Below are 26671 nucleotides of genomic sequence, written 5' to 3' on the forward strand. Positions count from 1 at the left end.
AAGCACCTACCATGAGTCCGGGGTCTTTTCGCAGGTGTGACACATTCCTGAGTTGGAAGAGAAAGCGAGGATTCTGAAAAGCATTTCTGTAAAGAAAAAAAAAAAAAAAAAGAAAAAATGTATGTATGTATGTATATGTATATGTGTGTATATATATATATATATATATATATATATATATATATATATATATATATATATATATATATATATATATATATATATATATATATATATATATATAAAAAGAAGAAGAAAAAAAGAACAATCAGCCATTGTCTACAGAACATTTAAATATAGTAATTTTATTACTGCGTATTTCAGGGGAGAGTTTGTACTTGACTGACTGGTTTTTATTAAAAAAAAAAAGCACTGAAGTAGGGTGTGGTAAGCTGGTGCACAATACTGATGTTGCACTGTAATTCCTTCAGTCTTTCTGTCTCTCCCTCGCTGTTATTCCACTGAACCTGCTCTGACCTCTGTGGGTGGCTTAATTCTATACATCTTGATGGGTATATGACTGATCACACAAATCTTCTAGTTACATGCTTTGAGAAAAATGTGTACATGTTTTGAGAACAATCTTTATCTTGGTTAAGGTGAGGTTAAAATTTGAAAAAAAAAAAAATCTAAATTTGGAAAACTACTCAAAACTTTGTCTAAAGAAAAAACACTATTCTTTTTAAATTAAGTGCAAGTAAATAACTAATTAAAGAAATTGTTTAAAAATGACTTACAATCAAGTTGTTTCTAACCTTTAGGAGTTTCCTTTTTTCTGTTGAACACAAAATAAGATATTTTAAAGAATGTAGGAAACTGGTAGATATTGACATCCATACTAGGAAAAAATATAAACTATGAAAATCAATGGTTACTGGTTTCCAACATTCTTCAGAATATCTTCTTTTGTGCCCAGAAGATGAAAGAAATACTGGTCTGGAACAAATGAAGGATGAGTCATTTCTAATTTATTAATGACTTATGAAATTGTGAATTATGAATATTTTGGGGTGAACTATCCCTCTAAGGGCAAAAAGAGTTTTGCTGCAAATAAAGCACATTTGTTGTCTTCCTGGTTCTCGTTATATGTGATGTTAGTGCCACTAAAGTTTTTTCCAACTGCTCGCTCTGTGATCATCACCGCAACCATTAATCCTTTTTTAGAAACCTGTCAAGTCAGTCAAGGTGGGTGTGATCCTGAAGTGCAGACACCCACTCACATCTTTCTCAGTGAAGTCCATCAGCAGTTTGCAGAGGTGATGTTGCTCTGTCTCCTTAAGAGCAGAACAGAAGGTGCTAAATGCCCGAGGGCCACGTTTAGGCAAAAGAAACAACAATTGATTACTCCTGCCCTGGGATGTTGGTTTAGCCTGAAAGAATTCAAAATAATTTATAGTTAAAAATAATCAAAGCATTATTTATGCTTTCATACAGCTTTCACTTCATATTTATTAATTTAGCTCTTAAGACACACAATTTAATTAAAAAAAATGATAATGACAATAATATAAATAACTAAATAATAAAATATAAATTAACATTAAATAACACAATAAACATCAGGGGTGCACATAAAAGTTATTCAGATGCACATGCAAGATTAAAACAATCAATGGGGACCAAAAACTGAGTTTAAAAAAAGTACTTTTGTCCACCAGCGCTACTGCCATTTCAGAACATTGTTATACACAAATCTTTACTGCAAAATCTAAAATTTCCCCTTGCATAATTGGTTAAGATAATTATTACAAATATGTTAAAACTTGTTATTTGGTAAAGTAATGTGCTTGTTTCAGTTTATAAAAGTTAAGTATTTTTAAGTACTGTAACTTGTGTGTAATGAATTTAATCCATTTAGGAATAAGGGCTGTAACATAATGAAAAATGTGGAAAAAGTGAAGCGCTATGAATACTTTCCGGATGCACTGTATACAAGGATTAAACAATGAAACTGAAATGCCTGGTTTTAGACCACATTAGTTCATTAGTATGGTGTAGGGCCTTCTTTTGCAGCCAAGACAGCATCAATTCATCTTGGGTATAACAATGACAGATACAAGATACAAGTCAACTGGCTTTTGAGCAATACTTCTTGCAGAATAGTGTCCAGGTCACTACGTGATGCTGGTGGAGGAAAACGTTTACTGCCTTCTCCTCCAAAACACACCAAAGTGGCTCAATAACATTTAGTCTGGTGACTGCAGGCCATGGGAGATGTTCAACTTTACTTTCATGTTCATTAAACCATTCTGTAACCAGTCTTGCTGTGTGTATTGGTGCATTATCATCCTGATACACAGCATTTTCTTTAGGATACAATGTTTGAACCACTGGGTGTGCATTTTTCTCCAGAATGGTTTGGTAGTCCTTGACAATGACACACCAATCTAGCACAAGTATTGGGTCAAGGGAATGCCACGATATTGCAACCCAAACCATTACTGATCTACCACCATGATTTACTCTGGACAAGAAACATTATGGATGGTACGCTTCTTTGGGGGTTCTCCACACTGTAACTCTCTCGGATGTGGGACTCAACAGAGATCAATACATGTTTTACATTGTCCACAGCCCAAGATTTCAACTGCTAGCACCACTGAAACGGACAATTGCCACTGGCACAAGTGATCAAAAGTTTAGCTATAGCAGCCCAACCATGTTATTAATTAGGCAACAATGTTCTGTTGTTTGGGCTTCTGTTGTTTCTGCATGTAAAAATAAACCCCTCAAAGGTATTTTCAAGGGTCAAAGAAAGTTAACGATGGGTAAACAAGTGCTTTTTAGCAAGAAAGTGAACTGAAAATCTCTGAGGTCTTCTGTTCATTTAGCCTATTTAGTACCATTAGTTACAATAATATGCAAGTTTGTTTTATTTATTTATTTTTATTTAGCTGTTTAAGGACAGGGTTCCTGTAAGTGTCATACATTTATGCAAGTCACTATTGCACCTTTTTTCTAGTGTTGGTTCTTGAGTCGTCAGTGACTATGTTTACATGGACATCAGTAATCTAATTATTTTCCTTAATGTGATAACATGATTTAAGTGTTTACATGAGTTCCTTTCTGATTTTTCATTTTATGTTTTCCATGTTTTAACACATAGTTTGATTAACGTCAATTAATCACGCTATCCACATTTCTTCCAGAGTTCCATGTAATTTCATGTGTTTCATTCAGAAACATTAAATTCATGCCCCTGTAATAAACTGAGGTATTGGATTTGAGTATGAAGTTAGGGACTGGGGGTTTCCCCACCAGTTTGACGTGTTTCCCCCTTACACCCAACTTTTGTTAAACAGCATATAGCACTATTTACTGCTGCAGGTTGCTGTGTCAGAATCCTTGCTTGTAAAATATAGCCATACTTTAGAACGCTTAGTTTAAGCAAATCTGATGAATGTGACCATGCATGTTGATGAATCTGAAGGGAGTCACTCACCAGATGTGCCGTACTGCACACTTTGCATTCTACACATTGCTAGAACAAACCCCTAACATCGCCAATGAAATCCTAGAACTGCCACTGAACATATGATGAATTTACATGGGTTTTTTCACCTCATATTGTCTGTTGAGATGCACTCAAATAAATGCATGTTACTGGTTATGCATCATTTGTTGTTTGCTCATTTAAATTTCATTTTAAATACAGTTAAGTAATATTTAAGTAATATTTATTCGATAATATCCACAACCTCCACAATATTTCCAATAATATTTATTCTTCTGGAGAATGTTTTTTTTTTTTACTATTTCTAAACCATTTTGACGCCAATATTATTAACAGGAGGGCTAACAATTCTGACTTCAACTGTATGCCTGCATGTACATTTACTTTAATGAACTTTTAATTAAATAATAGGTGTTCTTTTAACGTCCATAAACAGCAAGTCATGAAAAGGAACCAAAAACTGTCAAAATATTCCATGTGATTTCAGTGGTTTAACTGTAATCATACAAAGCTCTAAGAGCACTTGTGTGTGCCAAAAACACAAAAGAAAGTTTTTTGTTTTCTTGGAGCTGTGTATGATTATTATTGAACCACTAAGGTCACATGGAATGTTTGTCTTTTTCTATTCTTGCTGTCTATGTAGAGTCAGAGCTGAACTCTTGTATTTCCATCTAAAACATCATTTTCCGAAGATAACAGAAGTCACAAGGGATTTGAACAACACAAGGGTGAGTAATATATAGTAGAATTTTCTTTTTTATATAGAAACTACTCATACCATAATGCTCTCTGCCATGCTGTCGGTAAGGATTCCCTCTTGCTGAAGACACTGGATCAGTAGATCATCCACCACTAAATCCTGCAGCATCTTGACAGAGTTCCTCCTGAGTGCTAGTCTCTCCCATTTTGTCATCCCGCATTCTCCCAGCATGATGAACTGCTGATTGTATTGGTTTATTTACAAAATAAAAGACAAAAAATAGTAACCAAAACAATTATTTTATTAAAATATTTAAATATAATGTGTTATTTGTAATAAACTTTCGTTTTTACAAAAATGCAAAATTGGAAGTGACAGCTTTAATACTAACAATATTACAATATTAAGACTATTGTAATGTAACGTCCATGATGTCAAATCTATCATCAAGATCGCATATTTGCACATATAGATGAAGTGATCTAACGTTAACTTACGTGCCTTCACGCAGAGAACCACACGTTACAAAGTAATGTAACGTATATTATGATTCACTTTACCTGTTGTGTAACAGTCCTCTCCGTGTGAAGATTACAGTAAATGACACAATCGGGACAACGTGTGTAGGCTGATGATGATTTGACGTAAATCCAGAATGACGAATGCCAGCTCGCACTCAAACTAGCTTAGCATGCTAATCAAAACAACAACAACAAAACGCAATATGAAAGACTTCTGCCACTAACTTAAGTATAAAAGCACGGTAGTAGGTAATCTGCAGCTTCAGTCGTTCTTGCACTCTTCCGAGTCTGCTTGTCAAGTTTGCGATTTTTAAAAATAAACAAACTGAAATTAACGATAGAACTGTCAGGGGCTAGCACTTTATATTAGCTTTGTTCTTTCTCTCGCTGAATTCATTCTTTTAAATTTAGTTTTGTCTTTCATCTTCGTTCAGGATACACGCAGAATGACAAAGTTTCAAACTGAAATTTAAAACTGAAACACGTATTTTTTAAAATAGATGACAGAACGCCGAATTCTCCCTGTACAAACTTCCGCGGGTGATGATCGAGGCAACCAATAGGCATTGTGTGTGAAAATAATTGACGCGAGAAACAGCCTATTACAGCTTCGTCCGCCCACAAAAGATATGGAAGTTTTGTTTCGTCTAGTTATTTCAAATTTGAAAGTTGTGCAATATCACACACAGTTCATAATTAAAATTATATCAGCGCAAGATTTTGTTCATTGAGCAGTTTTTTTTTTTATTTATTTGGAATCCAATAATAAAACATTACTTTTAATCTTTGAACCTGAAAGCAATGTTATCTATTTGTTAATGTTATCTTTTCGGACATAGTCATTAATATAATTATATATATATATATATATATATATATATATATATATATATATATATATATATATATATATATATATATATATATATATATATATATATATATATATTGTTAATAAATATTGTACACAATAAACAATTTCACACATTACGATCGAGACGGGCGAATGGGGTGCGTTGTTTCCGATCGCCATTCAATGTAATAGTTTTCGATCAATCTGAGAGTCAATATCGCAGATAGTCGTTTGCTGGCCTTGCTGAACGATCTTAATTGGATATTATATAATGGATTCCTTTATCATGAAGCAAATAATAGCAAGTTAATATAGGCAAGAATACATCTTTATATGTAATAAAAATCTTTTTACATGTAATAAATGTATAACACTATATTAATATTTTACTCAAGCGATTTAAGAGTATTTATTTGCTTAATTTTCTAATAACTTTTTTATTAATTATTTCCCACATTAAATACTTTAATAAATTATAGTAAGCAATATATTGTTTTTAAACCATAAAGTACTGGTAATTTGTTGTAATTATAGTTGTATATATATTACTAACAGTTGCTGCAGTTTAGTAAAAGATAGTAGTTTATAATCAGATAATCATTTGAGATAATCAGTTTATAACTATATGATATATTGTTTAAACGATTAACTATAGTAATTCATTATAATGTGACACATAATTGTATGCTTTTTATGTTTTACAACAAAGCGATTACAACTAAGTATGATAATATTAAGATCCTGAATTAGTTTATTACACTTAATCCTACAATTAGATGGTCTATCATGTTTTCTTTGTGTATGTGGACACGTGAAAAAAAGTCATAAGGGTTTAACCAATATTTTTATTTACGTAATTTGAGTTTAGAAACTGCAGAGATGTTAAAATGATCGTTACGATATAATAATATGACTAAAATGGGAAATCATTTGTGAAATTCAGTAGGTGGCGATAATGCTCCAAAGAAGTTAGTTAGTTACCATATATGGTTTGCCTAGATCGTGTGTTCTAGATTGTGTGTGCCTGAAACGTGTGTGGTTCTGCGGATCTGCAGCTGGATATATCTCACTTATCCAGCATATGTTTTACGCAGTGTATGCCCTTCCAGCTGCAACCCAGTGTTGGGAAACACACATACACTATGGCTAATTTAGCTTATTCAAATCACCTATAGCACATGTCTTTGGACTGTGGGGGAATATATAAATAAATAAGTAAAATATAGCCATGTGAATTTATCTAAACAAAATTTAAGCTACAAAATATAGCCTATGACTGTGACAATAAAGACCATATTTTTATTAAAAATATAATTTGAAATTGAAAGCTGCATAGCGTTCATTAACTTCACTTTCCAATAATGCAATGCAGCACTGCGAAGTAAAAAAGGACCAGTAATGGAAGGGGCCCCTTGGAGGTAACTGGCATGGGCCGTTTTAAAGTCATAATTCATCCCTGAATAACAGTTATTATTTTTTAGAATATATTTTATCCCTAACCTTGAACTAAACTTGCTGCAGTCTGTAAAATTAATTGCATTTCTAAATAAATCTATGTTTCCATAGTTTCATTGTTTTTGTATTTATTTATTTTGACATAAGATTAGTTTTATAAATTGTTTAGTAAGTTTATGTTCTATGACTAATGTTACTGTTTGGATTGAAACATTCTTGGCACCAACAAAAATAACCACACCATTTTTTTAAATTGCTATTTTTCACATAATGATAAATAATTAGCGATATTATAGGACTCGACTCTGTTAAAAAAAACTTAAAACTACATACACAAATCAGTAATCAAACTGTTTATTTATAATACTTCTTAATGACAAAGCACACAAAATATATTTAACATTAAACTCTTAAAAAAAAAAATGAAAACGGGAAAAAAACAGCAAAATCACCTCTTATCCCAGCTGTTTCTCATTAAAAGCCAAATGCATACCTTTCTGCTAATAATATGTCTCTTTTATTAAAGTGTGATACTTTGGAAGTGCTTTTTAAGGAGCCTCTAACTCATATGTATAGAGTACTCAAACTATACTTCAATGAAACACCTAGTGTGGTTTAGCCTAAAAACTCTGATTATGATGTTGTAAGGCTATTTGTGTTTACCTCAAAAATAAGAGTATCATTCATTATCTCAGTTCCACATAAATGACATATTTATGTTGTTTTGTTTTTTTGAGGAAATGTACGAATCTTACTAAAAATTTGTTTGAATTTGAAAAAGTTGAAAGCTTCAGTGCATTGGAACAAACAACATTTAAAACCATAAAGACAGTTCCCACAACCATTTGTCAATATCAACAAGGCAAACTTCAGAAAACCAACCAAACAAAAACAATTCCTTTCACATTTCATTCATGTTAGTTCAATGACTATAATTAGTTATGTAGCAAAAATTGTTATGAAGCTCAATTTTCTTCTCATTATTCTTATTAACAGCGTTTATGATAGCAATTTATCATTGATAACATCATTCAGAAACATTTTATAAAGAGTGTAACAGGCTGAAGAGGTAGGCCTCACCATGTCCTCATAACACAATATTCCACAACAAATATTTAAATATTTGGAATGTAAATTTAAGCATTTAAGTTATTTTTTAATAATTGATTTCAGGAAATGTAAAAACAAAAAAACAAAAATGAATTTAGTTAGCAGACCATGAGCTTAAAAGCATCATTCCCATTTTATCAAACATGGGTCATACTACAAAAAAAAAACCTCAACCATTCTAATAAAATTAGCCACTTCATACCAAACTACATTTCTGTCTCACAGTCAAGCAGCATTGAAATCGTTAACTTCCTATTTGAGTGACAAAAAAAAAACATGGGCGTTATTGCACTTTAATGATGATGCCAACTTGTCATAAAAAATCAAATTATCAAAAATAACTGTGGCTCTTTGGATTTTTGAAAGTCATTTAGCAAACCTATACATTTAACAAACCCAAAAAAATCGACATTGATAAGTAAAGAATAAGTGCTACTGGGAAGCTAAAAACTTGTTATAAACAAGGAACATGCCTGCTCAACATCTGAATATTTCTCATTTGGTTCCAAAATAGTAATAACTGTTCAGCCTCTCCTCGTTTATTAGAATGATGTGGTCACATGGGAAGTAAATGGTCATCTCTTTCCTCTGGCTCTTCCCCAAGAGGTTCAGTAGCCACTCCTCTATACGTGGGTGGTTCTTCTCTGTTACCACGAGAACGGCAAACAAAATCACACCCATCCTAAAAAAAAAAAAAAAAAAAAAGAATAGACTTGGTTTATAAAGAGAGAGGATGACTGAAACAGGAGATAGTAGTGAGAGGTGCATACATAATCGAACATACAGCAGATAAATTGCCAATCTCTGACCAAAAGGCAAAGTTAGGGAATTGTTCAACTCCTTTGGCTCCAACTACCAGTCGCTGATAGAGGAATCCACCAATAAGATACACAGCCAGGGAGGAAAATACACTTTGAATAGAAAAAAGAAAGATTGTTACTTTTAAATTACGAGCAAAAAAAAAACATTGATTGCCACATTATTATATTAATTGACCCTTCGCTAAGCCACACCTGAAAACCGCCACACACCAATCGTGGCTTAGCAACCGTAGCTACGCACAGGCGATCTGTTAAGCTTTCGAGCGTGGAAAACAAGTCAAAGTGTCGTGCATATGGATTGTGCTAATCTGATACCCGGTATTCTAAAAGTTTGGACGCGGTGGTGGAATTTTTTTCCCTTTCCAAAACCTAAAACTTGTGATCAATATACTTCACCCGGAGCTGTTTTTCATTCATTTATAACCCTCATACCAATGTCAGAGTTACAATTCACCGATGTTTTCGTCGGTCTTTTGGAGATTTGGTCATTGGTGACGACGTTATATCGAGTGTCTGCTTTTCTATTTGATGTAGAATTAATATTTGCTGGTAGGGAAAATCTGTGTTCACTTTCTCTTTTTTCCACTTAACTGCAACTTAGAATAAAAACGGTATAAACAACACACAAACATACTGACAGTCATTGTTATGGGTCAATGATGCTAATATCTGGCACAAATCCATCAATTTCCACTTTCTGGCTGTTCTTTCTATGAAGGAATTATGTAGAAGCACAGCCCATGCATGTTTACTCGTTGGTTAGCAACACCATATTTCACTGCACAACAATTGTCTATCAGGCTTTTTGGCTAAAAAAAAGAGAAATCAGTTTAATTTGTTATTATTAGATTATTTTTAAATATCACCAATCCTGCTGTGCATGAACTAAGCTGTTAAATGGTCAGCGTATGAGGCTTCAATTTTGATTCAGTTATTTTCTAATCTGGTGCATATGTCGTGTGTAATGCTTACTATAGTCCTTTTTTGTCTGGCTTTCTCTAATATCTTACCTGTTCGGCAAAAATGACTAAATATATCTCTGGGAATGTCTGACACCGGCGCATACATACTGTAATAGATGTGCAGGCACGAAAGCTTGACAGGCGTAGCAACAGTAAATAAGGAGGGTGGGGCTTAGCGAAAAAAGTCAATTGTAATGATGTGACAATCTCTTATGAGTTTTAAAGCACTTACACAATTAAGACTATGGAACCAGCACTGAGTTTGGATGAGACTACAGGACAGACTGCAGTGGTGTCCAGCTCAAACAGGTAATAACAATCCTGTTGCTTCTGATTGTCCTCCAAAACCACTGAAAACGCACTCTAACAAAAAACAACAAAGAAATTAGCAGTAATACTGAAGTCATGAGATCATTTCACTTACTGTCAGGGCAAAAGCTGCTAAACAATTTTGTACTATATTGCACACCTGACATAACTGTCCAAATACTTTATTGCTAAATACTTTGTGACACTTCTCCAAATCATTAAATTCCACAGGAGTATATAATCAAGCACCTTGGCATGCAGATTACTTTTACAAAAAGTATTAAAAGAACAGGTCACTCACTGATCTCAGTGAATTCAACCATGGTACCATGACAGATCAATTGTGCATTAAAGCCTTTTCACAATTCCAGGTTACTCAGGTCAATGGACGTCATCAGAGTTGGGCAAAATTAGAGAGCAGTGAATGGCGGAGTATCTAAAATACTTTATTATTTTTTTTTTTTTTTTGCATTCTAATTTGCTCAAATAGCAATAGAAAAATTCCATGATAGCACTCTCCCAACTTTAAAAAAAGGAATAGAGCCAAAAGAAAGAACAAATGTCAAATTTACTGCCACGCCAATAGATGCTGCATCAGAAATACCTCACATTCGCACTATATAGATTTTTGTAGTTTTATGCAAAGATGATATAATACAAATTAAATATTTTTAAATGTACATACATTTATTTAAAAAAATAATAATAATAAATATTAAAAACTTTCAAGGACTCAAAACAGGTCACCACAAAACAGTAAACCACAAAATTTAAAGGTGCAGTATGAAAGTTTGACACCTAGGGGTTGAACTAGGTATTGCACTACTGGTTCAAAACACATGCAGTGCAGGTTGCCCGTTTTCCCGGTGATCAATATGCAAATATTTTTTTAAATTACGATAATTTTACATCACTTTTCAACATCTATGGCTAAGTGACCGCACGGTGATTGCTGACAAAGAGCATGTGTTTGTGTGCATGGAAATGTATTATCCTCCCTCCCTGTTAAATTTGATCTAATCCATGTCCTGAAACACACCCCCTCTCCTGCTTTCACTTCTCATTCTAATGGAGGGATCGATTCATTGGTAAATGAATCCCGTTATGAACGACTCGTTCACTTAGCCGACCATAATACAAGTTTCTAGCACTGCAGGATCTTGCTGTCATATTTCATTTACATTGTTTGCTTATTTTATTTAATAAAACTAGCATAAGCCTAGCATTTAGTGTGAGTTGGTACTACTTTGCCTTATGGTCAGGTATCATCAATACTTATTTAACACAAAAGTTCGTAACATACAAAAACGAAGTCCGGCATCTTCACATTGGCTTTAGTCTTGACTATTGCGGTTAAATGAGATTTGTCCTGGAGAGCACTGTACAAATGTGGCAGCGCTATTAATGCATATTCAGGGCCCGTATGCGATATCTAGTGTATATATCTATGAGGTGTACCTGAGGTGATCATTGTCAGTTTTCTGTTGGTCAGCAGCAAGAAATAGAAGCTGTTTCCAAAATATAAATTTATATTTTAATATCCATATTTATATAATGGAAAATATGCCTAGTAGCGCGTGCCGTTGCTTTTATTTGAACACAGTTTAAATCAGCCTTTAGGCTCGACAGTCAGACACACTGGTGTTGGTGTCGTCAATCTGGCAACCTCCACTTGCGTATGTTTTGAACCAGGTGACATATACCTAGTTCAACCAGATTGGGTGTCAAACTTACAATCTGCACCATTAAGCAATGTGTATGCATGTTTTGGACCTGCATAGGCGCATAACTAATACGCTCTTTAAATGATAAAAACTCTGCACCATTGACTTTAGACCAGTTTTTGTTGGTCAATGGCACAGTCTATTTCAGTTGCCTCAAAATATCAATGCACCAGTAATGCACTTTAACAGACATCCTTCTCAGACCAGTACACCCATGAGTCCACAAAGTGGTGCAAATATATCTTCTATTTAAACAACATGGAGCAAAAAGTGAAAATGACACCTGCCCAAAAATAAAAAAAAATAAATCACTTGCGCATTGCCAAGCGTATGATAGGGCCCCTGTGTTTAAAGGTGCAGTATGCAAGATTTACACCCTGTGGTTGAACTAGATAATGCATTCCAAATCAAAACACTTTTTTAACCGGCCCCTACTCTAATGACTCTACGAAAATGCAGGTTGCTAAATTGACGACACCAGACAAAAGGAATGTTTTCCATGTTTAAGGAGTCTGTCCAAACCATCACCTACAACTTTTATTTTAAAAATGTTTTTTTATTTCTTTTGGCTGAACAGCAGCACAAACTACATGACAATGATCACCTCAGGTACTGATTATGTGTTTTTGTGTGTGTGTGTAAAATGCTACCACTGTGAGATTGGTAGCATTTAATATGAGGCGCCGTGTAGGATTTAAATCAAACTTTGCTTATCAACACACACATATACACGTGCATATACACCTATAAATTACTCGCATATACACCTATACTTTTAGATGTTCAAAACAACATATATGAAACTTGTGTATATACATATAAACTTGACACACGCATACATTCACACACACACACACATACATATAAACTCTATTTATGCAAACACTACGACACACGCGCACATACATATATACTCCATCCATGCAAACACACTCACATTAACACACGCACATACATATATATATTCCATCCATGCATACACACCCACACACACACGCACATACATATAAACTCCATCTATGCAAACATACCCACACACACGCACACATACATATAAACTGCAGCTATGCAAACACACCCATATATATATATATAGTGACATGTGTATATACATATATGCAAGTGATTTCATATGTGAGTGCGCATGAATTTTTCACTTTAAACGGAAGGTATTTCAGTATAACAGGAAGTTAAAAAAGAAGTCGTTTCAGTGTAAAAGTCACAGCCAAAATGAAATATATCATTATTTATAATTATAAGCCTGTATCAGGTCATTTCAATTAGCTGTGTTGTAGTGAAACCTATCCTATCTTCAAGCTTATGAAATATAAATGATGTGATTAATTGAGGTATTAGGTCTTTTGATTATTGAAAACATGACATGACTGCTCCAGCAAAATGTTTATTAAAATCCTAAAATAAATGAAAGCAGTAGTTTTAATCAATACACGGTCACACATGAAGTAAATAATATTATTTATTATTAGAATAAATACATTGTTGTCTAATATGATTTTCTGTATGGTGTCGCAATCCTTGATGGGTTATTTTGGGTCCACACTTCAGTCCAGAAGGTGGCAGGAATGCACATTGTTGGTTTGCCAGCTGCCATTAATCAGAAAATAAGACGAAGTAAGCTATTTTGCCACGTTTCTCCATTTGAATGACCATGATGAACAGTGATAGCGCTAACGTTACAGACGCAACTAACATTTTGCGAAATGTTCTTGCTTCGCCGACTATAATTAGATACATATCTAATTCAGTGGAGTCAAATGTGTCCCCTTCAGCTGAACTGCAAACAGAATCTGAATTGCGCAATTTGTTTCGCCATCAAGGCCCGCAGTTCAAGACTGCGGTCACGCCATCTGCGGTTCGGAGAGAGACGGTCACGCTATCTGTGCTTTAAATTGTAGTGCGCGTCTACTCTGTGTTTTGCGGTAGACTAAAGACGCGTGTGTTTAATGCGCTGCAGTTTTATAATCTTGTTTCACTTTTATTCGCCTGACTATATCATCCTCATTGCAATTAGCACAAGTAAATAAAGCACCGAAAAACGTCACGGCTATCAAGATCACTCTGAAATTCATGTTGATTTGCATGAGAAAAAAAATTACTTAATGCCTTCCGTTCACACTGAAAAGTTAACGCACATCCACATATAAATCACCTGCAAATATGCACAACTTTGTATACGTTTGTGTATCTTGTTTTGGATGTTTGCTCGACTGTTTAACGGGTGTTTATGCATGCTGGGAGTTGTGTGGGTGTGTTTGCATAGATGGAGTATTTATGGATGTGCGTGTGTTAATGTGGGTGTGTTTGCATAGATGGAGTATATATGGATGTGCGTGTGTTAATGTGGGTGTGTATGCGTGGATGGAGTATATATGTATGTGCGTGTGTTAATGTGGGTGTGTTTGCATGGATGGAGTATATATGTATGTGCGCGTGTGTCGTAGTGTTTGCATAAATGGAGTTTATATGTATGTGCGTGTGTGTGTGGGTGTATGCGTGTGTCAAGTTTATATGTATATACACAAGTTTCATATATGTTGTTTTGAACATCTAAAAGTATAGGTGTATATGCGAGTAATTTATAGGTGTATATGCACGTGTTTATGTGTGTGTTGATAAGCAAAGTTTGATTTAAATCCTACACGGCGCCTCATAATTTAACTCACTTTTTTATAGTCATGCTGTTTTGTTTTATTGTGCGTGCATCTATAAACATAAAAGCAATTCTCGATGACTCGTAGAACCAAAACCAGAATAATATGCAGACATTCTTTTAAATTTCTAGGGCTGGCCTAAATACCATCTTTTGAGTTTTGAAGCTTCGTAGTAATCAACATCAAATATTCAAAGATTCTGTTGGTGGCAGCAGAACATATTCTCATATGTAATAAAGGCAAGAGTCCATGTGTCTGTCTGTTTAAATTGTTACTATGTCAAGAGCTGTTCATTCAACTGACTTCATGGTTTCCATTTTTTTGTGCCATATGGACACATTTAAAAGCACATTAAGAATAAATAAATATTGAATGAACTGCAGAACAGCATGAGCCAGAAGGGCTTATATGATCCGAGAATGGACACCACACTAATGATATATAACCACAGGTCTGTCAATACTTTTAATAAAGCAGTCTAACACTTAGCAAACACTGACTCTGTAAAGGATATGTTGTTTAAATAAAACAAGAATAAAAACAATTAAGTTTAACAATCTGTATTTAACACACTTTCAATAACAAAATCACATATTTATTTAAAAAAAGAAGGGTTTAAATAAAAGTGAATTGATTCCCTTATATAAAATAAAAAAACTGTAATAGGCTAAATAGAACAATGTAACAATGGCTGGCAAGACAGCTCACACTGCATCAAAGAATTCCCACACAAAATAAACTTTTTAATCAGTGTGCAAGCTACAGTAAGCTACCTTACTTTGTCTACCTACAGTCTTTTCATGTTGACTACAAGGAAGATGAGTTTGCCAACGTTTTGAACAATGTTTCCAGCTTTTGGGAAAATGTGCTTATTGTGGTGTTATAGAGCCCTTCCGGCTGAAAAGCAAAGGAGGTTTTTGGCTGCTAATAACAGTTTAGGGCTTTTACCATAGAAGCGTGAACCCACACCGCTTTATTTGTGTCTTTTATGTGTGTTATTCAAGTGCATGTGATTCAAGTGTGATAAGTTCCGTTCCACAAGGGATGCCAGGTATTTGGAGAAAAAAAAGAATAAAGTAAAAGAATATTCGAATTTCAAAATTGAAAATCGAATGTCAACTTACAAAATGAACATTGGAAAAATGTAATATTCTGTTCCAGCCTTACATATTCCAGCAAGCATTTGGCTGCATCTCGGCATTCAATCTGTGCCATTTAAAAAAAATATCTAAAAGTTTGTACCTTAGAACTTGAGCTGCATGAAATCATAATCATGGCTTTTCTCTCCTCTTTGGAACAATGGCTGTCATATTGTTCTCCACCCTCATAGATGAGCAGAACCCAGTCACCTGCATCATAAAACCAAATAGACCAACAATCTGTTAACAATGCACCCTGTGCAAATGCAACAACTTCTGTAATTTAGTGAAACGTTTGTGTACTGCAATATTCTATTTCAACTCCTACTATGTAAATAATCTAAGAAAAGTCATGTAAGCCACAAAAGAATCATGAAAAGAAAATTTCAGAAGTCATCATTATAAAGAAGCACTGATTAAAACTACTAATAAATTAACTTATTTTATCAGCAATCATTTATTTCAAGGTTTATGATGATAGCAAAACAAAAAAAAATGTACTTCTGAAAGACGTATAAAGCACATACTTCCTGCAACAGCACGTGTTTTACTGTAGTCCCCAATTTGAACCGTCTTTCCACCTTTTTCTTGCTGAATAAGACCTGCGTTCTTTACTCCGCCAGCATCACCACACACCTGAAAAATGTATGAATATTTTTCTGTCTCCTGTCCCTCTGTGGTAAAGCTGTTCAGAGCAAATATATAAAAAAAAAAAAAGTTAAATACTAGTTGGGTAGTTGTTGCAGTCACCAGCTTCAACTCGACTATATTAAACTGCTAACTTTAATGTAAGCTTAATTCACAAAAATATGCCTTACTTTTGATTGGTGAGAGGCTCCAGTAAACTGAGTGCTTTTCTCTGAGATTCACTGTCTGACACGAGCTTGCAATTGCTCGTGTTGTACCTAGCTTGCACTCCAGCAAATAGTACGAAAAGTGGAGTGATTATTCTCACAGACAGCAACATGACTTTCAGAGAACACACCTGATGGAAAAGGCAGAGTTCATACACATTTTTACTACTAAAATTCCATGACTTTTCCAGAACTTTCAAGTACATTTTCACGACATAATTTTTCATGTAATGTCTACATATTCATGCTAAATAATAAGAAAAACAATGATGTTAAAATTTATTACAGCATATCATAGAGCACGCAACAATCTATTTTGTTTAAATTTGTTTTTGGAAATGCTTACACAGCACTAACAATGTGAAAGCAAGTTTTTGGCCAAGGACAGAAAAGAAGTAAAGACAACTGACCTATATTCAAGTTAGAGCTGCACCATATATCGTTTCAGCATCGATATCGCAATGTGTGCATCCGCAATAGTCACATCGCAGGATATGCAATGTTGGGATTATAGTTTAATCATAATCGATTAAAAGTTTATCATCTGCATGCATTTTTAAAGAGATAGTTCACCCAAAAATGACTTTGCATTTTCATTACACCCTTCCCTTGTTTTAAACATTTATGAGTTTTCTTTTTTTTTTTAAATGAACACAAAAACAAAATAAGTTAATATCTCTTATAGTATTGAAACACGTGAAGTGTGAGTAAAAAGTGAGTACATTTTAATCTTTGAGTAAACTGTTCCTTTAAGGCCTGTGACTGTGTGAACATTTCAATATTTCAAATTTGAAAACATCTGGCCACAAGAAATTTTTTGTAACTTTAATAAAAATTAAATAATATACAGTGCATATGCAGTGTTGATTATTCAATATCTGTACCTGAATAGTGAATACCTAAAACTATAATTCACTTTTATCTTTTCTGTATTTTATTTATCTATGCTTGTAATTTATTTGTTATATATTATTTGAGATTCACACCAATTCAAAATCCGCCCAATCAATCCAAATGAATCTGTTAAATCATCTGGTGAAATTGTATTCACATCGCAATTTATATCACAGAAATACAAAATATGGTAATGTCAGATTTTGCCAATATCACGCAGCCCTTATTTAAGTATACAGATGTTTGTTAAACTATTTTCCATGACTTTTCCAAAACTTTGGGTTTTTCTGTTTTTCAAAAACTTTTCCAGACCTGGAAAATGCCATGTTAAAATTCCATGACCGTATGAACCCTGAAAAGGCAGATCAAATTAAATGAATAGTACAGTAAATGCAAAGTAATTTTTGGTGAGTGAACATTTCTGAGCCACACTGTACACAAACTTTGTATTTTAACATAGAAAATTCCAGTCATATCTTGCGCATTTCACATTACACATTATTCAGCTCATAGTATTTAAATTGCGCACATCTTAAATTTTGATTCGTATCATCCGTGTTCCACGTGTTATAGCGTGAAATTATTTTGGTCAAGTGAAATTACCTTAACTGAGCACGTTTACAGATTATTGCAAAACTACAAAAGCCTTACTGTAATGGTAACAAAACAACACTGTACTGGTAACGTTGTAATACTAACAATGTAAACAAAAAGGCAATAAAAAGTTGCATTAAGATAAAGCAATGAAGCAAATGACAATGAAGCACTTTAGTTAGGTAATCAGTAAATTGTGTTTTTGCGAAAGTAGTTTAGCTATAATTAAACACAAACAGACCTTCGATAAGTCCTTTTTTGAATGAAGGAAAGTGAAGGTCTTCACTTGTCTAACGTTAACGTTAGATGTGTCTTCCCAGCCTGGAGATCTTCCTATTTCTAAACTATCGCACTACCGTCTTTAAACTAGACTAAACGGCATTGCGTCAAAATATCTGCTGCTATCAACTTTCACAAACGAAATAAATAAACTTCTGGCAATATTCACTTTAAAACAATTGCATTATTACAGTATTTAATGGTTTCTTTCTTCTTAAACGCGGAAGTGAAACTAAACATTTACATGTGACTGTACATGAGGCGGAAGTTGATTTGCTGCACGTGAACATGGGAAATTGAGTGCTGGTCAAGCAATGACACGAGTTCTGCCCCCTTGCGAGCAGTGTTGGGTAAGTTACTTAAAAAAAGCAGGTAATTTTTTCTACTAACAACATCGTTGATTTTCAAATAATCTACATTTCTAATTACTAATTCTGAAAAGTAGTTCAATTACTTAATAAGTAATTTAATTACTTGATACAGTAATGAAAGCTTTCAATGCACAGGCAATTTAAATTAAACTCCTTCAGTCTTTTAAGTTTGAGTCAAACATGGAATTTTTAAGGTTTTTTTAAAACAATTTATAACAAAAGACTTTCTTTACAAAGTTATTCTGCAAAAAAGTTATACTTTACACCTGTATCAAAAAATAACGTTTTGAAAGTAATAACACAATATTTCAGTAATCTGAAAAAAAGTTACTTTACTTTTCTGAATTCATTCCTCATTGTCATAAACTATTTCTCACTGGATTCATTCATTTATTTATTTATTTATTTATTGTTCTCAGTGCAGTCAGCATGCAATCAATTTTTTATTTTTATTTTATATGCATATAGTAGAGCTTGTTAAAACAATTTATTTGTGAACTTAATTATTTAGTAAAAATTAATTTCATCCTCATAATCTTTAATCGTATCCCACAAACTTCACTCTCCGTTGAAATAACATTTCTTCAGTTCTGGGAATGCCTTTAGGGCTGGGCTGTCAGTGCGCTCATAGACTTTATATAATAGATAGCTAGATGCCCCATAAACCGCTGGATGGTACATCGATGCCGCTGCCATCTTAATCCGGTCATCCAGCCTTACATTGCTGTTATATCTCTAATCAAGATTGGGTAAAATACCTAAATTAATTGCTTATTGGGGCTGTTTAAATCATCTTAGATTAAACTCATTTCTGGGAATTACAGTTCACAGGTAAGAATGTTTTTTACCCCCTGTTTTTAGTGATTTTAGCACTGTTAACAATCAACAACACACTCTCAGAAATAAAGGTACAGGAGCTGTCACTGGGGCAGTACCTTTTCAAAAGGTACATATTTGTACCTGAAGGGTCCATATTGGTACCTCAAAGGTACTTTTTAGGTACACTTGGGCCCTAATATGCACCTTTGAGCTACCACTGTAGACTCTTTGGGTACAAACATGTGTCTTTTGAAAAGGTACTGCCCCAGTGACAGCTCCTGTACCTTTATTTCTGAGAGTGCAGATATAAGCAAGCCTTGAAAGCTTTTTATGAAGTTAAAAAGTAATATCAGCTTACCTTACTTATTATACATTTTAGCTTATATTTTCTTTTAAAATTATATATATATATATATATATATATATATATATATATATATATATATATATATATATATATATATATATATATATATATATATATATATATATATACAGTTGAAGTCAGAAGTAGGGGCCAAAATATTAGAACACTAGTATTTTAACCAGCTAAAGCGATTTTAAGTCAGTTATTTCTATCTTTTGGTGTAGTGTGTCATTAGGAAATATCAGTTTACAATTCACTTTGCTATTTTTATAATAATGCAGTGAGATTTTTGTTTGCAAAAAGAGATTAACAGCCGCCAATCCTCCATGCGGAGATAACTAAAGGACATCTCCAAGACACTGCAAGAAATCTGCCTGCAAAGCTTCAGTACTGGAAACTGGACTGTTAAAGATTTGTTTAAAATAATGTAACAGTGAAGCCATATTAACTAAATTAAATCAACATTTGGTTGGCATTATCAATCATATTTTTTCACACTTATTATTAATTGTGTCTGTCTACCAAAAAATAATGATCCACCACATTACAAAACTGAACACTCTGTGTTTAAAGGCTTTACATTTAATAACTAATACATAGATTGATGTATTATATTATATTATATTATATTTTGGGTTCGTTTTCTTTACTGGTGCTGGGCTGCCCAGTAGATGGCGCTCTTGTCTTGAGGTCACTTGTTCCCTTACGTGCGCAGGTTGGAGTGCATTTTTTAAATTTTATTATTATATATTTTTAATTATTATTATTTTTTATTGAAGCATAGTATGTCGCGTTGCCGGTGATGAGTGCATAATAAAAGTATCCCCCTTCTGTTCCATCAAGAGAAGCTTGCGTTTTTGGCTTGACTTGGGCTTCCTGATCGCTCTCCTCCAGCACCAGAATTTTTGTTTGTTTGAAAGATTATTTATTTTGAACTTGATGCTTGATTAAATTGCTTTATTAAATTCTTATTTCTTAATTATTTGATTGTCAGCGTGGACTCTTGTTTATGTTGCAGACTGTCTAGAGGCAGGCAGTTTGTAACAAATAGGGGCTCTGGAGAACTGGTAAAAGGACCAGTAATTCAGTTTAGAACTTAAACTTGTCTATGGAGAACTGGTAAAATATGGAGCTCATACAGTTCTTTTCAACTGCTTTCAAACAGTGTCCCCTTTTTTTAAATCTCTACACAATTCTCAAAACTGCACATACAAACTGCAAAATGCCTCAGCCTCACATCTCCTTCAAAATGTAACACTGCATTCAAAATGCTATAAACATACTTAAGAATGAAGCATTTGCATCAAATGGCATGCACTTCATAATAGTAAATGTTTTGATATACCATATAAACAGTGTTGTTCTAATTCTAAATCTCTGTGTTCTTTATAGGCTTATATCTACAGTTCAATAAAACTGAAGTTATACAGTGACAGTAATCTGTTGAGAGGGACAACACTGCAACACCATTGAAAAAAATATTTATTAGGCCAAACATTACTGTTGTATATGGTAGCATTCAACAAAACCATAAACACTGTATGTAAAAACGTAAAAAAAATAATAATAATTAAAAAGAAAAACATGTAAAACAAAAAATATATTCTCCAGAATATACAGTTTCTACAGTAAAGATCACAATTGTGTGTATGGGGTATCCATTGCCTGGAGAAGCATCATGCGGGCATAGAGTTGGCCATCATACACTTTTCAAAGCCAGGCTGAGAAGAAAAATTCATACTTTTTTGTCTAGAGGGATTGAGAATTTAGGATTTAGAAAAGGTGAATGTGAGGGTAGGTACAAAACTACAAAATGTAGATGGGTGGCAAACCAGTTTTTTTTTTTTTTTTTTGACAAGACCAGTCTGGTCTCCTGTCACCTTTGACCTATGCATATGCTTTCACTACAGTAAGGCAGTGATTGTTTAGTGATCAGTTATGAAACTAGTGTTTCCACATTTGAGCAGTGTGTGTATGTGACCGGTTGAATAAGTGTAGCATTTTGATTAGTCATCTGTGGAAAAGAAAAGCAAGTAGCTTTCCTTTTAGACTAGTGTTTTAGGTAGGGAATTGTGTGTAGTGTTTTGAAAAAAGTGTTTCTGTTATGAGTCAGACACTCACATCGCTCTCTCCTTAACACCAGAGGGAACACTCACCCGAGTACGGACCATAGACTGTAAAATATATGGACGTAGTATCCGTGACGTCACCCATAGGTTTCTGAAGAGCGCAAATGAAGCTACAATTTGAACATGGATTGCTTTTGTCATACTCAGAATTCCTTAAAAAATTTAAAGTTCCTGTAAAACCCAAAGACTATGCTGTTATTTTTGATGCAATACCAAGTAAAGTTGTATCACTGTTGCGTAATTCCATGCACAATGTGGACCAACAGCCAAAGACAAGTGATGATGTTTTATTTATTGGTGATATTAACATTGTTAAAGATAAATGTAGTAATAGATGTATTAGAAATGTATTAAAAAAGAATCATATCTTCAACAGTCTTCTGGTCATCAAAATTTGGAAACATTGAGTGGAAGAAAGTATGGTTACTAACAAATAAGTTTTTTATAAGTAATAAAGTAAGACAGGTATCTTTTAAAATCTTACACAGAATTTATCATGTAATAGAGTTATTTGAACGGTTTGGAGTGGATAGTGAAAACTCTTGTGATTTTTGTGGTATTGTTAAAGAATCTGTTACTCATCTGTTTTTTCAATGTGTATACTCAATTTTGGATTGATGCTTCTAACTTTATTTCAAGGACATTTGGTACACAAATACAAATTGGGTTATATGATGTCATATTTGCTTTAGTACAAGATGGAATTGATTCAATAAGTACAACATATTTTCTTATACAACTGATAATGTTACTTGGAAAATACCATATTCATGTCAAGAAATGGGCCAAAGCTAAGCCAAATTTTGAACATTTTATAAAGGAGATTAAACAATAAGGAACTACATTATGTAACATTAAAAACAGAAAAGCAAAAAAAAAAAAAAAAACATATGTATCATTAAGTAACTTTCAATTGATTGAATAAAAGTTTTATTTTTAAATTAATATTATCTTACCTTTTGTTTTTCTTTACCCCTGGCATTTATTTATACTTTGTATTACTGAGATAGCTCATTTTAGTTTATTTGTTTTTGTTTTGTTCATATTTTTTGTGAGATGTATTCTCTTGTACTAAGTTTGTATATATTTACAATAAAAAAGTAAACAAACAAACAAACAAACAAACAAACAAAAAAAGAAGCTACAAGTAGGCGCGGCCAACCGTCACAATTTTGTTCGCGCGTCATCGCATCAACGGCAGGATACCAAACAAGGGCAAAGATTTTTTTTTTATTAATTAATTAAAAAAAAAAATGTTAAGATGTAATTTTGATATTAACAAGGTGCAGATAAAACGTTCCTCTTTCATAAACAGGTATGCGTACTATGGATGCTTATTTATTAGTATAATTTTTCTCCACATAAATCAGTAATATGGAACAACAAATGTATAACCTTTAAAAATAAATCCTTATTTTATAGAAATTGGTACAATAATGATATTATATTGGTGAGACAGTTATTTAAAAGTAATGGACAACCTTTTAATTATTCGTATTTGATGCAATTCCTAGTGGAATTGTTCAGCTCTTATCTGGTAATTTATCCTCTGAATCGAATCTTTTATATAGTAACCAGTTAAGTATCAATGGTGTGAAAATTATAGACAATAAATTTAATAATTGTTACATTAAAAAGTTATGCAGAACCACATTGTTGCCTAAATGCAAATCTTTCTGGAATTCCTTATTTGAGCAAATTAAGTGGAACAAAAGTTTGGAACTTATAGTAAATACTGTCTCACCAATAAAGTTAAAGAAGTGACATATAAACTAATAAATTTCATTTATCCAGTGAAAGAAGTGGTTAAATTTTTTTTTAGAGACATGGAATCTACGTGCACTTTTTGTGAATTAGAGGATGAATCGATTAAACATCTATTTTTTGAATGCACATATACCCAAATGTTTTGGATTGATGTTGAATATCTTATATTTAAACTTACAAAATTCTAAATTCAGTTTTCTTGTAAAGATATTGTTTTGATTTACAATAATAATAACAAAATTTTGGAGCAGATTTTGTTAATTAATTTAATAATAATATATGGGAAGTACCATGTACACAAACAAAAATGGTCCAGTGATAAGCCTAATATTCATTTGTTTAAAATTGACCTTAAGCATTATATTGATACCCTAAAAGACACAAAAAATAAAAAAGCTATAAGAATGTATGCAATTTTGGAATCCTTTTCTTATACAATTTTTTGTAAGTTTATTATTATTAATTTTTTTTTCTACTGATTTGTTCCTGAGGGAATGTTGTATTAAAATCTGACTCACCAGACAAATCTCACTCCCCTCACGTGCACGCGCATCATGAAGTGCATGCAGTTTAACTCTGCGGTTTAATCATAATACATCTCTCAATCATTTTTTCCACAATTTACAGCAAGAACAAACATAGAGGCGTTGTCTGATTGACAAGTAGCATCTAATTATGTTCAAACGAATTTAAAATGCCAAATGAGACGAATTTATACCCTATTTTGAAGGTAAACTCTACACAACATTAAGTGCAGTGTGTGGGTGAGAGGTGGCGGTGCTTCTATTTGATCCGGTTATGTTGTGGTTACGATTTAAATAAATTAAAATTGTATAAAATATTAATCTAATATTTTGGGTGTTTTTTGTGCTGGAAAAAGTCGACTGTATCTGGTAACACTGGCCGAATCACCTTAGATCATTTAAGCGAGGTTCAAAAAACGGACCCCAGGTCTCTAGTTCAGACGAGAAGCACCAACCAGCACCCACTGACATGCATTCAGCAAAAAAAAAATTATTAGCGGATTGTTATTAAACCAACCAAATAGCAAATGCATAGTAACAATATATTATTTATTTCAACTCACTTAAACATCATAATAGTCATAATATGTTACATTATGATTAGACATTTTTAAATACAGTTGAAGTCAAATTTATTAGTGATTTTTTTTCTTTTTCAAATGTTTCCCAAATGATGTTTAACAGAGTAATGATTTTTTTCATAGTATTTCCTAATATATTTTTTTTCTGTATAAATCTTGTTTTATTTCTGAGAAATGCCCCAGATCATGTGAGGGTGATAGACGGGCAAAAACCGCTACAACCTGACTGGCCACTTACCTACCTGTATTTTAAAGTTAAAAAAGATAGGTTGTGTCAAGTGACCCAATACACTGAGATTATTGAGTAAATTGTCATCCAAAAAGCCATTAGTAAATGCTGTTCCAGGCTGCTCACTCAAACACAATGGCTGGACATGTAGGTGTCACGGTTGATGGGTTTGTGTGTTCTTTCTGTATGTTATGTGTCATGCCTTGTGCGAGGGTGTGTGCTTGTTTACTTTTTGTGTTGATGGCGTGCTTTCGAATCAGCTGACTTATCAGCTGACTTAATCATCCTCCAGTTGATCTTAGTTTACTGACTATATATTTCAGCCTGTGGTTACTACTGGTTATCAGTCCGTTGTTTGTCCTTGTTCCTGTCTGTTGTTCCTCAGATTTCTTTGCAGTCTGCTTCGTCGGTTGATGTCTGCATTGTGGCCTGTGGGCTCTCTTTTGTTTTAAACATTTCTTCGTCTCCGAAACATCCAGTTGTATCCTTTGATACATTCTTTCTGTTTTCATTAAAGTACTTACAAATTGGATCCTCTCTGTCTAGTTTCGTGACAGAACAGACTGATCAAACATGGATCCAGTGAGTATTCCCAGCCTGGCTGGGGCTTTGTTTCCCAAGCCACCACACGCATGGACAAACAAGATGAACAGATGATCACCACCAGTCGCGCTATCCAAGCGTTGGTTACACAGGTAACCCCGAAGAACCGGAGTTGTGTTGTGCCTTTTTAGCAAAGTGCTCGCTGTATTTTTCCTTGCAGCCATCCTTGTTTTCCATGGAGGAATTGAAAGTGGCGTTTGTCATCACGCTTCTTACTGGGAGAGCAGCGCTCGGGGGAACCGCTGTATGGGAGAAGAAACTCCCATGTTGCTCTTCGTTTAAAGCCTTTTCGGAAGAACTCAAGAAGGTATTCGATCGAGCCGTGGTGAGCAGAGAGGCGGCCTGGATGCTCACGGAGTTGCAGCAGGGGCAGCGGAGTGTTGCTGACTACTCCATTGAGTTCTGCACCCTGGCGGCAGAGAGTGAGTGGAACGCTCAGGCGCAGTGGGACGTCTTTGCTTTGGATCTTTGCTTTGGACCTTCCTAAAACCCTGGATGGGCTCATTGATCTAGCCATCCACGTGGATTCTCGTCTACAGTTCCGGGAGAGACACATGTGACAAACACACGCTCTGGAGAATTCCCCTCTTCCGGCTGTCACTGTATTTCCAGGGCTGGTGGACAAGCCCCACTCAGAACCTGAACCCATGCAGATGGGCCGCTCTAGGTTGTCGCTGGAGAAGAAGTGCAGACGCCGCAGCGAGGGCCTGTGTATGTACTGCGCTGGTGCGGGTCACATCGCGGTAGGTAAGAGGTTACTGACGGGTGGGGTATCTTTGGACAAATCCTCTCTTGCGGCCACGCTTCTGAAGGTTAAGATGGAGTGGTCATCTGGGAATTTTATGACTAAAGCACTTATTGACTCTGGTGCGGAGGGAAATTTTATTGACTCTGCTTTAGTTCAAAGACTTAAACCTTCTGTCATATCTCTCTCCCAACC

The 26671-nt window shown here is 34.0% G+C and overlaps 2 protein-coding genes across 6 annotated transcripts in view; both read right to left on the bottom strand.

The window, feature by feature from the left end:
- Positions 1–5226, bottom strand: part of casp2 (caspase 2, apoptosis-related cysteine peptidase) — a 13955-nt gene extending 8729 nt beyond the window's left edge. For 2 of the 5 annotated variants that reach the window (XM_056475950.1, XM_056475946.1), the window contains exons 1-4: positions 4715–5226; positions 4233–4394; positions 1221–1370; positions 11–86 (exon numbers count right to left, since the gene is read on the bottom strand). In XM_056475950.1, the coding sequence (XP_056331925.1) occupies positions 11–86; positions 1221–1370; positions 4233–4385 (379 nt within the window). In that variant the 5' untranslated portion in view covers positions 4386–4394; positions 4715–5226. Of the gene's footprint in view, positions 1–10; positions 87–1220; positions 1371–4232; positions 4395–4651 lie in introns of all 5 variants that reach the window. The other 3 variants (XM_056475947.1, XM_056475948.1, XM_056475949.1) reach the window with 3 other exon arrangements.
- A 2097-nt stretch (positions 5227–7323) lies between these two features.
- On the bottom strand, positions 7324–18591 carry m6pr (mannose-6-phosphate receptor (cation dependent)). Its single transcript, XM_056475769.1, has 7 exons — positions 18304–18591; positions 16539–16705; positions 16248–16405; positions 15824–15930; positions 10109–10239; positions 8878–9004; positions 7324–8775 (listed from the first exon to the last, which is right to left on the bottom strand). Exons 2-7 carry the CDS (start codon positions 16685–16687, stop codon positions 8650–8652), a joined length of 798 nt encoding a protein of 265 aa, XP_056331744.1. The 5' UTR covers positions 16688–16705; positions 18304–18591; the 3' UTR covers positions 7324–8649.
- Positions 18592–26671: the final 8080 nt, after the last annotated feature.

Source organism: Danio aesculapii, chromosome 16 (assembly GCF_903798145.1).
Source record: "Danio aesculapii chromosome 16, fDanAes4.1, whole genome shotgun sequence".
NCBI classification, from domain to species: domain Eukaryota; kingdom Metazoa; phylum Chordata; class Actinopteri; order Cypriniformes; family Danionidae; genus Danio; species Danio aesculapii.